The following is a 13,882-nucleotide window of genomic DNA, read 5'->3' as shown; positions in this document are numbered from 1 at the left end:
ACACTGGCATTTCCTGGCATAAGCACATCACATATTTACTTCCTCAGTCTCTGAAAAACTTATCAACTTTTCCTGCTCAGGATGCTAATTTTCACCCATTCAGCTGTCAGTTCTGAACAAATCTAAAATACATCCAAACCAGGTCCCTTGCAGCTGTAAGCTGTCCTACTTTGGCCAAACAGGCAGGACAGCCAATATCAGAATTACAGAACATAAGGACTACATCCGGTTCCACCAATACAGCCACTGTGGTCTTGCAGACCATGCTCTGGATATCCGCCATAGAATACGGTGAAAGAAAGCCATGATCATTCACTGTAGTAAATACAAGTACGAAAGGCTTTTCATGGAATCAGCCTCAGCCCTAAGAAACAATCCAGACCTCAACAAATTTGGCTGCATTAGACTGCCTCAAATTTGGGAAACCTACATCAGAAGACCTTAGCCCAATCGCCTAAGAAACCAATATTGCCCACTAGGGGGCACCAGTAGCACTTTAGAAGAAATAATAGCTTCCTGCTTCGTCCTCATTTACTGTTTGCCGTGCCTGCATGTGTCTTGCTCACAAGTTCCTGTTGAAAATGGCAACATGATGTTGCTGAAATATTGGATTTGTATTAAACATTTATTTTAATGTATATCCTAGTCTACGTTGTTATTTCCCTAAGCTATTTAGTAATAATCCAACCTTAGAATACTGGTCTTGTATTTGAGGGTGCACCAACTTCCCTAAAAATACTTGTTGCTGTCAGTGTTTAACATTCTCTGCATTATGACATTCAAGTGTAATGTCAAACACACTAAACCTGCTGCTCATATTATGCAGCCAAACAATGTTATTGCATATTAAAGTGAAAAGAAGCGAAAAGTTTTTTGCTGCTAAGGAAAGTAAATTTTTCTTGACAAGAACTCGTGTTCTTGTTTTCACTCTAATTTTTTTTTTTTTTTCACGAAGTATGAGAACAAACAAAATTTTGCATGTGAAGTATTTTCATGACCAGACTACTTCTCCTAGGTATCCCTTGGGAAGAACCACTAACTGGTGTCAACCTAAATTTATTGAAATCTCTTCAATGGGAGTTAGACTGTGTAGATACTGAGAACTAACTTAGCAGCAGAAGTTATATTTCTAATGTATAAGTAGCTAAGATTGAAACTATATTGAGTAGTGGCCCTTTAATGCAGAGCATTTTATATACACCTCAGAAGGGAGTGTGCTGTGCATTATAGGATCCTAAGACAAATCTACATACAAAGATCCTAATTATGAAAAACTTCAGTTGCAAACTTTTGTTTTCTCATGCTTGGAAAAAATAAGATAAGGATAAAAGAATGAATGTAATTTCTTGTCAAGTATAATTTACTTTTCTTCTTATCAAAAAACTTTATACAGCTTTCTCTAATCCAGAATGTTGAAAATAATGCATTGATACATTATTTTTCTACTTGTATGTGGAAATATGGCTTCTTCCAGAATTAGCTCTCAGTAACTCCATGGATCAATCTCCCACTGATGAGACTTGTTGTTTAGGTTTATATTTTTCTCTGAATAGAGCCAGTTTGTGACAGTGCTATCTGGGTAATACGTAAAACCAAGTATCTTGGAGTAATCTGGGTAGAGTGTGTAGGAAGTATACTTAATCCCTGACAACTTGTGTCATTATAAAATGTTTTATATACACGTATGTATATATTAACAAAGTTAATATATACACATGTATATTTATCTCTCAGCTGTGATAATTGTTCTATCGACTGCAAGTGCTATCAGATTTTTATACTGAAATCTAGGCGTGGTAAGATCCTTGATGATGTAGGTATGTTGCTATGATAATTCTCCCCTATTCTTAAAAATCAATCTTAACTTCCACAATAATACTTAGTAAATTGAGTCTTCATACTTCAAAAAAAAATAGTGCTTAATAATTCTAAGATACATAAATGAAAACAAATATACAGCATTTTGAAGTAAATTTTAATAATGAAAATCATCTTAAGATCTAAACAAATAATTAAGCCACATCTTATCTGGGCCCAAAATATGCCAACTAAAAAGAACATCTATCTCTCTTAAATTAATAAGCTGCTCTTCAAATAAAAGTTGAATGAAATAACTTATTTGACTCTTAAACAGAAACATTATTTTCCTTGAAAATCTTGGTAACTGTGGAATTCCTATTTATTGATAATAAATTGATAATAACTGTAAATTCCTATTTACAGTTAAGAAATACTAGAATTCTAACTTTGATAACGATCTTGGTTTTGAATACTCCCACGTTGCTCTTTAAAATGCTTTCTAAAAAAAGTCATATAAAACTTTCCTTTCTTGCCTTATCTTTCTATATACAAAACTTTTTTCCTCTTCCTATAAGAAAGATTTCTGAGATAAAATAATCAGCTGTCTAAACTGTTCAACTTGCCAATCAAATTCTAAAAACAATTTTGTTAAATCATTACTTATTACTGTAATGGAACTTTTAATATCTGATAAATATTTCTTATTCTATATGAAAAACTTCCTTTATCAAGTTCCAAAGTTCCTTTAATTTCTTTCAATTATTTCAGTTACATTTGCAACATAATAGCTAACAACTTTTAAAACATCTTTCTTCCTTTATGAAAAACTACTATTAATGGAACTTTCTTCTAACCTATTCCAAAAATTCTTCCAGCAGCAAGTTTGACAGAGAGTCAGATTTGCTGTAAAGAATGTGTTTGTGTTTAGTGAAGGGCATTCAGTAGACTGGTATCTAATATAGAAGTAATTATCTCCTGTAGCTCAGAGGTGTATTGTGAATGTTAATGGAGAGATTGTGTTTCACAGCTTGAAGTTGATTATATACGAGGGAGAGAATGGCATTGATGTAAATTTGATGGGCCAGGCAATTTTATGGATTCTTCAAATCTAGTAAAGATAAGTATAATCTTTGAGTGACAGCATTTCTTTTAAACAGCAATCCTTACTAATAGCTTACCTTGTTGAACAAGCAACTTGCCAAATTTACTGGTCTTTTTTAGGTCATATCTTTCACGTGAAGGTTAAATAATTGAGTCTTTAATGGCACTTGTAACATACTAGAAAACAAACACTGAAACATATAGACTGAAGAAGGGTGCTTACTACTTATTTTATTAAATCAAATATTTTAATCTGAATTTAACAGATCATCTTCAGTGAGCAGACAATTCAAACAAGGTAGAATTACAGCAGTGTATTTCAAAAGATATGAGCCATTCTCTGGTGTAATATAGTACAGTAGATGGGATTAAAGAGAAAAAAAACTACTATTTTTAATTAATAATAAAACTCATATTTTACGTAAAGTAAGACAGTACAGTTCAAGACAGGGTGATGTAGTAGTCTTCACTGCTCTCTCTTTGAAAAAACATGCAAATTTGAAGCAGCAGTTGTGTAGTAGGCAAATCTTAGACCAGTAAATTCTGTGAACAATGTCATCTTCACACATGCTGTAATTAGACTGCTTTTTATTACTCATGATTGCATGTCTGCATTTTTGATCCTTTCTGTCATATATGCTTGCACTTTTTGTTTAATTTTTTTTCTTTACTGAAGATGCCTATGATATGATACGATATGATTAGTGAAATTCTATGAGTATAAAACTTTCACATATGTGATCCTGTTTCTGCTGGATGTGGTCTGTGCATCTGTAAGATGACCTGAACTCCTCTGGGAAAATCTACTGATTTTTGGCTTTCCTTATTAGTTTCTGTCTGTGTATGTAGTCTACTTGACTGTTTTTTATATTTCTTTTCACCACTATATTTCCAGCTTCTGATGGCTTCAATAACAATTGATCTTCATTGTCTTTATTGCACTATAATTGTAGAAACTGAGTGGAGATTAATCTTTTATCATAGATTGCCATATTTCAGGAAGTTGTTAACTGTAAACCATGCACTGTCAGTATATATATACACAACTGCAGTTCATTTTCTGGCCTTCATACATTGTATTGTAGTATGGTTTGCCACTGGCCTGCAGCATTTAATTAAAAATGGAGGTATCTGTTTAATTTTTGCACATAGCATATAATCTCAAACCAAATAAACATTAGCAGAATAGTCCAAAAAGTAGCTGGAATCAGGGTGGTTGGTTTTTGATGCTCATTGCTTGATTTTCTATTTCATAAACTGATATGAGCTTGTTAGGTTCTCAGTGTTTATCAAAAATTTCACTTTCTTTTTCCATCCACCATGATTGTTATTACAGAACAGATGTTTTATAACCTGCCTGTTTTAGTAGGAATTGATGCAATTCAGAGATTTTTTCCCCCCTCCTGAATACTTTTCTAAGTTTGTTCATAAACATTGTGCTAAAAATTTATATTTTATAATTCCTGTTTTAGGTACTAGAAGAGCTTAAAAAGTTGTTAATCTACTGTCGTGAAGAAACCCATCAGGAGACTGATATCCTTGCACTTTGTCTAAGTTCTCGCAAAAATCTGTGCATTCATCCTGAGGTAATTGTTTTATTCAGAGTATTGCAAAGAAGTTGAGCATTAACTTTTTTTGCATGCTTATAATTTTATGACCTTTTTTTTACCTTAGGAAATGTTTCCATCTTATTACCACATTAATAGTGCATAATGATTTTTTATTTACTTATTTATTTTATTTTATTTTACAGGTTAGCAAAGAAAGAGATGGAAAGGTTGTTGATGGGAAATGCTTCACTTTGACTTCATCTCATAAACGAGCAATGCATAATGTTGATCCTTCTGTAGAGATTTGTTCTTTTTTTGAAGTAAGCAGTGTTGCAGTTTTTTTTTTTTTTTGTTAATCTAGTATTTCAAGTATTCTAGAATAGCATTCTAGTTTATAAATGATAGAATCATATCAATCAAGATTATACTAATCATTGTCAAATGGAAAATCTTTTGACATTGGTATTCTACATGTACTTTTACTAACACCCTCTATGATGAAGTGGTCAAAGATTTCTGAGAAGAATATAAAACGTTATAAAACAAAGATGATTATGTTTTGATCGTTAAAGCAACTTAAATGAAAAACATGTCTGTGGGAGAGGAGCGTTCTCAGTATTTGGTAACTTTGGATCTGCAATTTGAATGACAGAGGTGTAAGGCTAATTGAGTTTTGTGAGCAAAATGATCTGACAATAGCAAATACTTTCTTTCAACAACCAAAAGGAAGATGAAATATCTGGGAAATCCCAGATGTTAAAATCAGAAACAAGATTAATTATATAATTAGAAAATGGTTGTTCAGAAAAAGTATAATACAAACAAAATATCTCCAGTAGTTGATATATAGAGTGAGATCACATCCCATTTCTTTCAAAATTAACCTTACCTGGACTTCAGTTACCTAAAGAATAACTGTAACAAAAATATATATGCAATGAAAATTATTTTTTCATTGCATATATATTTGTTTGAAAACAATGTTTTGAACACTTAAAGTTTCATAAGTTTGTATGAGGGTGGATAATATCCTCTATACTTTTCAATATATACAGTGAAATGATAATGAAAGAATATGAAGAAATTGAAATGGGAATAAAAATAAATACCATTAGAATTAACAATATTAGAGATATTATTTCTGGAAAATTTTCCATGTTACTCCTCTAAATAAAAATTAATTTTTATTGCTATTTTGTCTATTTTTGTTCAGGAGTACCCCTTTTCTGATGTCATTGGCTTTTGGTGTATAAAAATCTGATTTATACCAATGCCCACTGATGATGCACTGCTCTGGAGGAGGAGGAGGAGGATAGCAGCTTGATAGTTGAATAATGTCACCAATTAACCTAACTTGACCTTATCTAACCAATCTAACCTAACCCAGTTTGCTTCAAGATGTGACTTGCTAATGGTGTGTAGCGCTCAAAAATTGAATGAAATCACCAGCTGATGGCTACTATACAACCTACAACATCTATAATTGTACTGACATTGTTGTCTGTTTATGGTAGATAATGTGTGGTTGGCCGCATTGTCCCAACAGCGACCATACTGTAATAGTATGAAAGATATGTGAATGCAGCGAGTCATCCCTACATCAAATGTATGTAACTTCCAGTTCATCCCCCCTTCTGATGACCTTACATCCAATTGTGAATGGAGACCAGGTGCCCGCTCACGCAATGATTCATCCACTGCGATCTCCTGCAGACTCTTATGTTAATGAAAACACTGTTGGAAGGGAAAGAGTCTGATTTTCGAAATGGAATAATTCAAAATGTACTGATGAGCCCAAATTTTCTTTGGTTGCGCTGTTTTAATTAAAAAGTAAGAGATTGCTTGATATGCAAATTTTGAAATTTTAAGTGTATTTATTTACCTGATTTATACTGATAAATCACTTTCTAATTTAATCAAGTATATATATTCTCCATTTGAATCAATAACACTTCTAACATTGTGAATGCTTCATAAAGCCATTTCTATAGAATTCAGGAAGTTGAAGGTGAAGAAGTCATATAGGTTCAATTTCATTGCCTCTAATATATCATATTGTTTTTGATTAATGAAATCTTACGAACTTCGAAATAAGTAGTAATCTGAAGGTGCAAGATCAGGAGAATATGGAGATGTGGGAGCTCTTACCAGCCAAGTTCTTCAATCTTGGTACAAGTGATTCTTGCACTATAAGGGCGTGTATTATTATGGTGAAAAAACAACATCCCTTTGATTGACCAGAGAACATCTCTTTCAGTTTTTTATTCAATCGATCAAGTTCTTCACAGTATACTTCAACTGCGATTGTTTGGTTTTGTGGCAAGAGTTCAAGGTGTATAATACCAGACCTATCGCACCAAACACTTAACAAAACCTTCTGAGGATGAAGGTCTTGTTTTGGCTGAGATTTAGCCTGTTTCCCTGAATGAACCCACTGTCTTCGGTGTTTAACATTCTTGTAAAGTATCCACTTTTAATCACTGGTGACTACACAACTCAAAAATGGAGATTAACCTCTCGAGATATAATAAATTTAGTTTAATCCTTTATCGAAGTGTCCTTTATCGCTATTCTTAGGTATTTTCCATAATGTAAAAACACATTTCCTAGGAAATGTGTTTTTACATTATGGAAAATACCTAAGAATAGCGATCTGAACTTCCCCCACCTTTGCAATGAGTTGCCCGAGATTGTACTACATACTAGGACTACTTGCATTAGCTCACGCTAGTAATTCGCTGATACTTTATAGTTTACTATATTCGGCATGGAACTCTCTGATTCCAATCTTTGAGTTTCTTATTCGATTTTAAAACAATGTGGGATTTAATATCCCGTTAATTTGAATAATCGCCAAAATGAAGCCTATTGGCTCTTTATATTTAAATAACTTAATGGTTGCACCTGGTTGACAACTCGTATAGCAAAGTATATGTTCTTTTCGCTATACCCTTTGGTATCTTTTGGTCTAGATACTCACTGATGAAGCCTCAATAAAGGCTGAAACCAGTCTGGGTAGTGACCTCCCACTATAATGTAATAACAGCATACATTTCCTAGGAAATGTGTTTTTACATTATGGAAAATACCTAAGAATAGCGATCTGAACTTCTCCCACCTTTGCAACAAGTTGCCCGAGATTGTACTACGTACTAGGACTACTTGCATTAGCTCACGCTAGTAATTTGCCGATACTTTTATAGTTTACTATATTCAGCATGAAACTCTCTGATTCCAATCTTTGAGTTTCTTATTCGGTTTTAAAACAATGTGGGATTTAATATCCCCTTAATTTGAATAATGTTTATATCGCCAAAATGAAGCCTTTTGGCTCTTTATATTTAAATAACTTTTAACCTCTCAAGAATGAAGAGCAGTGCAGATGTCGATGTATTCTCTTCGATTGTTGTTCGTCAGTTCACGAGGAACCCATTTGCTGAGCTTAGACACTATTCCAAGTTCTTGCAAATGGTGATGGATGGTCAATGACTATGATTTAAGATCTTTTGCTAAATCTTCAACAGTTGCATTGGCATTTCTAGCAATAACAACTTCCAGCATATCATTATCAAGAGAGAGAGAGACAGGGTGCTCAGAGCGAGGGGAGTCTTTCAAGCTAATGTCCCCTTGTCAAAATTTTTGGACATCGCTGGCACTTCCACACATTCAAAACATTATTGGCATTCACTTCTTACACATTTTTTACAGTGTTATCAGCATTGTAGTTTTTTTTTTTTTTGAACTCATAAAGCATGATATGCCTAATGTGCCCTTCAGTGACTTTAAAGGATTATTTAAACAATAACTTATGTATGATGCAAGGTTGAATTCCTTAGAATGAGGCCACCTCAGCTTAGTGGTACTTATGAAGCTTTAAAAATGCATGTTTAGACAAGCTGAAAACATGTTACAAGTACAGTATAAAAATCGACATTACTTTTGGGATGACCTGATGCATGAGCAAATCAATATGGATAATATGAAAGAGATAATAAAGCTGTAGAAAGTTTTTTACCTTGGGTATACTATATGTTAAAGATACCAAGTAATTTTATAAACTTGGTTTTAATCCTTTTTCCCAAGTAAGCAAACAAGCAGGTGAGTCAAGTTTGCGCCTGAAATATTTTCAAGTGTGAGGCAACTCGTGGTAAAGGTGGAGTAAGCACTGACCTTTAACGTATAGTATACCCAAGGTAAAAAACTTTCTACATTACATCTTTCTCTCATCCTAAGATTTTTATTTAATAAGGTCAAAGCACCGTGTGGCAACTTGTATAGGTAAAATTTATAAGTTCTGCATTACTTCAACCTTGGAATCTCAGGGTCTGGCTCCTACTGATGAGACCTCAATAAAGGTCGAAACCACTCTGGGTAGTGGCCCTTCCTTTAATGCATAGCATAATACATGTCCACAAGGAGATGTCCTTTGCATTATGGGAGATACTAAGGAAAGTGATCAGAGCTTACTCTACCTTTACCATGAGTTGCCTCAGACCTGAAAATATTTCAGATGTGAACTTGGCTTACCTGCTTGTTTGCTTACTTGGGAAAAAAGATTAAAACCAAGTTTATAAAATTGCTTGGTATCTTTTAACGTAAAGATAATAAAGCTATTTTTCTGGAACACCCTTTATCAGAACATGTTTTAGACTGCAGCTTTTTTTTTTTAAATTTAGAAGGTACTAAACATATTAATGAAATGATCATACACCAGTATCAGCTGTATATAACACATACGATCTTTTGAAGTTAAAATTGTAAGTGTAGATGATGATGAATGAATATATTAAATTAAATTAGCAAATTAGAACTTTGTTGATGTTTAAGAAATTAAGCATCAATGAACTTCATCATCAAATTCCTGACATGTACCCTCAAGGGGTGTATACGACAATGAACTTCATTGATGCTAAAAACACAAAAACATGATTAAAAGATACAATAAAAATGAAAAACAGATCAGTAATGAATGATGTAATATTAATAATAAATAGCAACACAAAACCTGAAAAGATTAAAAGTGAAGGTGGATGGGATTCAAAAGACATTAAAACCCTAAAAATCGAAAATCTAAAAAATGTGAAGTTTAAAAAAAGGACTAATCAGGACTAGAAACATATAAAATTTATTTATGGGATGAAGTAAAACCATTTTGGGATAGCTGTCATCAGAATAAAGAAACACATTTGTAATACATGGTATATAGGCTGTGTCAATGATCCAACACTTTGATTGGATATTGGATGGTTTTTTGCTGATAAAACCGTACAAATCCAAAAACTATATAGATCCATTAAATATAAATAATTAACAACCTCCTACAATGGAATTATTGTGGATTCTGCTAAAACATTGATATCAAGGTCTTCTTGCAGAAACATAAGCTAGTGTGTTTGTCTACAAGAGATGTATTTGAAACCTTGTGAGGATCCTGTGTTGTGGTATACCTCTACTATCCATAATGACAAAAGAGGAGATGGACTTGCTCGTGGAGGAGCTCCCCTCCAATAAGTTCCATTCAATACTGACACGAAGGCAGTATTGAATGGAATGCTATACATTGAATGCTATACAATTTCAGTAGGATCTCGTCTTAGAGTGTGCAGTATCTGTCTGACACCCAGTGCAGATATACCCCCACGATGACCTTGATGACCTCATTATAATTGCCACCATTCGTATGATTTATTGGGGACCTCATCAGAGTAAGAATTTGGAATCCTTCCTGAAAATTGGAGTAACACCTGTCACATGATTATGTGAACATTCATAGCTATTGACCTGATAATTTGTTCACCATTCCTCTTATCACTGTGTAAATGGGAAGTAGAAGATAACATCTAGAATCAGAAACAAAAAAAGGACTATCAGAAAGAAAGGGGTAGAGTTTATTGCCTTGAACACATTCAGACCTCAGATTGTAGGCATTAGTGAAACATGGCTGACAGAGGTAGCCATAGCAACTGGTTTTGAGTGTTAAGGGTACAGTATTTTTAGGAAGGATAGATAGGAGAGGAGGGTGGGTGGGTGCTGCGCTAATGATATTGGATGACGTGAATCCAGTTAGAGTTGAGACCTATGACCACAATACAGATAATGGTTTTCCATGTGGTAGTGAGTTTGAAGCCATCTAGTATCAGGTGGAGTCGAACAAGATCAAATATATAGTGGGGTGTTGTTACAGATCTAGTGAATCAGCTGCTAGTTGTGAAGAAATGCATTACCAAATAAAAGATGATAGGTGCAAAATGGATAATCATAATTGGGCACTTTAATTATCTGAATTGATTTCGTAGCAGTGAAATCTCACGAGAGAATGAAATTGAATTTATTGAGTTGTTGTTGTTGTTGTTGTGAAACAACTCCCTCAAGCAGCATGTGATGAAAGATGGTCAAAGAGTGTTAGATCTGATTATGGTGTCGGGGGGGGGGGGGAGGTTCAGTTAAAGACGTAACTATTCTGCCTTTGGTTGGTGATAGTGATCGTGCAGTAATGACTTGGAAAGTGGCTAAGTTTATGAATGTTCCATTCAGAAAAGGTTACATGCTGAACTAAAAAGCAAGAAATTATGACCAACCAAGAAATATGCTGGGTTCTGTACCACAGTATCGGTTGCTGGATGGGAAGGATATTGATAGTGCATGGGAAGTGTTTAAAAAAATAATTAAATATTGTACTATCAGAATCTGTACCTGCAGTTCAAAGAATAAATTGGGTAGGAGTGAAATGGATGTGTAATCTTATTAAGCAATAGATTCATAAGAAAGCAATACTGTGGAAGGAATACCATGTACATAAGGATGATGTCGAAGAGTAGGCCAGAAAAGTTACAGCTGTTACATGGAAATCTAAGTATGAAAAGAAATTGGCTCTGCAAAAGAATGAATATGAAAGAGAACCAGTGAGTGCCTATTTTGCTAAAAAGCTGTCAACCTGGTGGGTGCAACATTGAGGTGACTGCCACTTCTTCACTGGATGAAGAAACTCAGGTGTGTGGAGAGGAGCTATTAGAGTTGTTGAATAAACTGAATAAGAATTTGGCAGTAGGGACTGATGGGATATCAGCATGGATGCTAAAAGAGTGCTCAGCTGACCTGGCTATTCTTTTGGCCAGGCTATATAATTTGAATCTCAGAACAGGGAATGTTCCAGGATGAAAAGAATGTATGGTAATCCAATTGCTCAAGACAGTGCAAAGATAGATGTGTCTAACTGTTGATCTATCAGTATCTCTGTAATAATTTCAGGAAAGTTCCTTAGGGCTTGCATTCAGAAATGGTTTGACATAGAATCTATACTTTGCAATGATTAGCATGGGTTTACTAAGGGAAGGGTCATGTTTGAACAGCTTGTTCACATTCTGTAATAATGATACATTGAGTTAGACAAGGGGAATGAATACACCATGGTATTTTTGGATTTTGCTAAGACTTTTGATAAAATACAGCATGAGAGACTGTTGCATAAATCGGGGAATATGGGATTGGATTGTAAAATATTTGCTTGGATTCTTAAGAAGATAGCTGACTGACATATCAAAAAGTGGTACAGGTAACCCCCATATAACACATCATTCCTACAACACGTTTTCGCTCTAACACAGTTCGAGAATTGGGGAAATCCCTGTACAACATGGGACGTGACGAGAGCTTTTAAGAGCAAGCACCATCTCATTCGATATTTTTCATTCTAGCGTGTATGTTGTGTCAGACTTGCATACAGAATTTCTTAGAATTTTAAATTCATCTTGTTCGTGGTGTATTAAACATATTTTAAGACTTTCACTATTTTCTTCTTTGTACTATTCTTTGTATGTATTATTGAACCATTTTTTAAAGAAGTGTTAAATGTTTATTTTTTGAGAATTAATTTGTAGCAATGAACAGTGTCTGCTAGAAGCAGAAAAGTACCTCTTAAAAGACATTTCATCTCGCTAGAATTAAAATTAAACAGATTTTGGATCATTTTAAAAAGGGGAGGAAAGTATCATATGTTGCAAAAACCTTGGATTTAAATGAAGCAACAATCCAGATCATACAGAAAAATGAACAGAAAATTAGAGCTTCCATTGCTGCAGGTTTTCTATCTCCACAAATATGACAGCTCGTCCCAGAGCACCAATACTTGAAAAAATGGAAACAGCTCTTAGTATTTGGATTGATGACTGCCCAAAAAAACGGATCCCACTGGACGCCAATGTTATTAAACATAAAGCTTAAAAATTTACAACTACTTAAAAGAAAATGGAAAATCTGCTATTAACCCTGACTTTGTTGCTAGCAAAGGTTGGTTCAGAAAACACTTTTTTAGAAAACACTTTTACAAAACATAAAAATATACAAGGGAAAAGCGCATCAGCTGATAATGAAGCTACCAAAACTTATCCAAAGGAATTGCAAAAAAATATTGAACAGGGTAGGTATACAACACATCAGGTTTTTAATGCCGATGAGATGAGCGATTGATAGAAAAAAAAATGCCCAAGAGAAGATTTATTTCAAAAAATGAAAAAGTTGCACCAGGTTTTAAAGCATCAAAATACCGTATAACATTACTTATGTGCAGTAATGCTTCAGGCGATCACATGGTAAAACTCATGCTAGTTTATAAATCCCTCAATCCTTGTACAAAACAGTTTAAAAACCTAAATAAGAGTGCTTTATCAGTATATTGGATGAAAGAAAGAAAGCTTGGGTAACTACTGATTTATTTAAAAAATGGTTTCTAAACTGTTTTGTACCAAGTGTGGAAAACTACTTAAAGCAGAAAAATCTAGATTTTAAAGTTCTTCTGATGTTGGATAATGCACCCAGCCATCCGAAAGATTTAAATCACCCAAATGTCAAAATAATTTTCTTATCACCAAATACAAGTTCATTACTTCAACTGTTAGATCAGGGAATTATAGCTACATTTAAAACTAATTACATCAAGAAATCGTTGCAATGGGTTTTGAATAAAGTTGACGATGAATTTATCGAAGTCATGGAGGCATGAAAACTTTTTATAATTTTGGACTGTATTAATCTCATAATTTCATCCATCAAAGAAATAAAACCAACAACATTAAATGCCTGTTGGAAAAATATATGGCCAGAGTCAGTTCAAACCAAAAATCTAATTGAGCCAACAGAAAACAGAACGGATGCAATAATAGAACTTGCTAAGTCTCTAGGAGAGGAAGGTTTTGACGATATGAATGTCAGAGATATTCAAGAATTACTGGTGGAAGAAGAGACTGATGAAGCGAATTTGGTGGAAATGGCATATGGGATAAACCAAATTAATTCAGAGGATGATAGCACAGATGGAAATGATGAAGTTAAATATTTTACCCTAAAAAGTATAAAGAAAGACCTAGACTTAGCCGAATAATTGGAGTTATATTTTCTAAATGAAGATCCTTCCACTGAAAGAAGCACAAAATTTA

At 33.9% G+C, this 13,882-nt stretch overlaps 1 protein-coding gene across 3 annotated transcripts in view; it reads left to right on the top strand.

The window, feature by feature from the left end:
• The window catches only part of Xpd (general transcription and DNA repair factor IIH helicase subunit Xpd), a 475,287-nt gene that overhangs the window by 59,393 nt on the left and 402,012 nt on the right, over positions 1-13,882 (top strand). For all 3 annotated transcript variants that reach the window (XM_090399654.1, XM_090399651.1, XM_090399652.1), the window contains exons 5-6: positions 4,374-4,487; positions 4,655-4,771. In XM_090399654.1, coding sequence (XP_090255780.1) covers positions 4,374-4,487; positions 4,655-4,771 — 231 coding nt within the window. The remainder of the gene's footprint in view (positions 1-4,373; positions 4,488-4,654; positions 4,772-13,882) is intronic.

Source organism: Typopeltis vanoorti, chromosome 10 (assembly GCF_054136105.1).
Source record: "Typopeltis vanoorti isolate ZY-2024b chromosome 10, IOZ_Tvanoo_1.0, whole genome shotgun sequence".
NCBI classification, from domain to species: Eukaryota; Metazoa; Arthropoda; class Arachnida; order Uropygi; family Thelyphonidae; genus Typopeltis; species Typopeltis vanoorti.
This window is presented reverse-complemented; position numbering and strand designations above follow the sequence as displayed.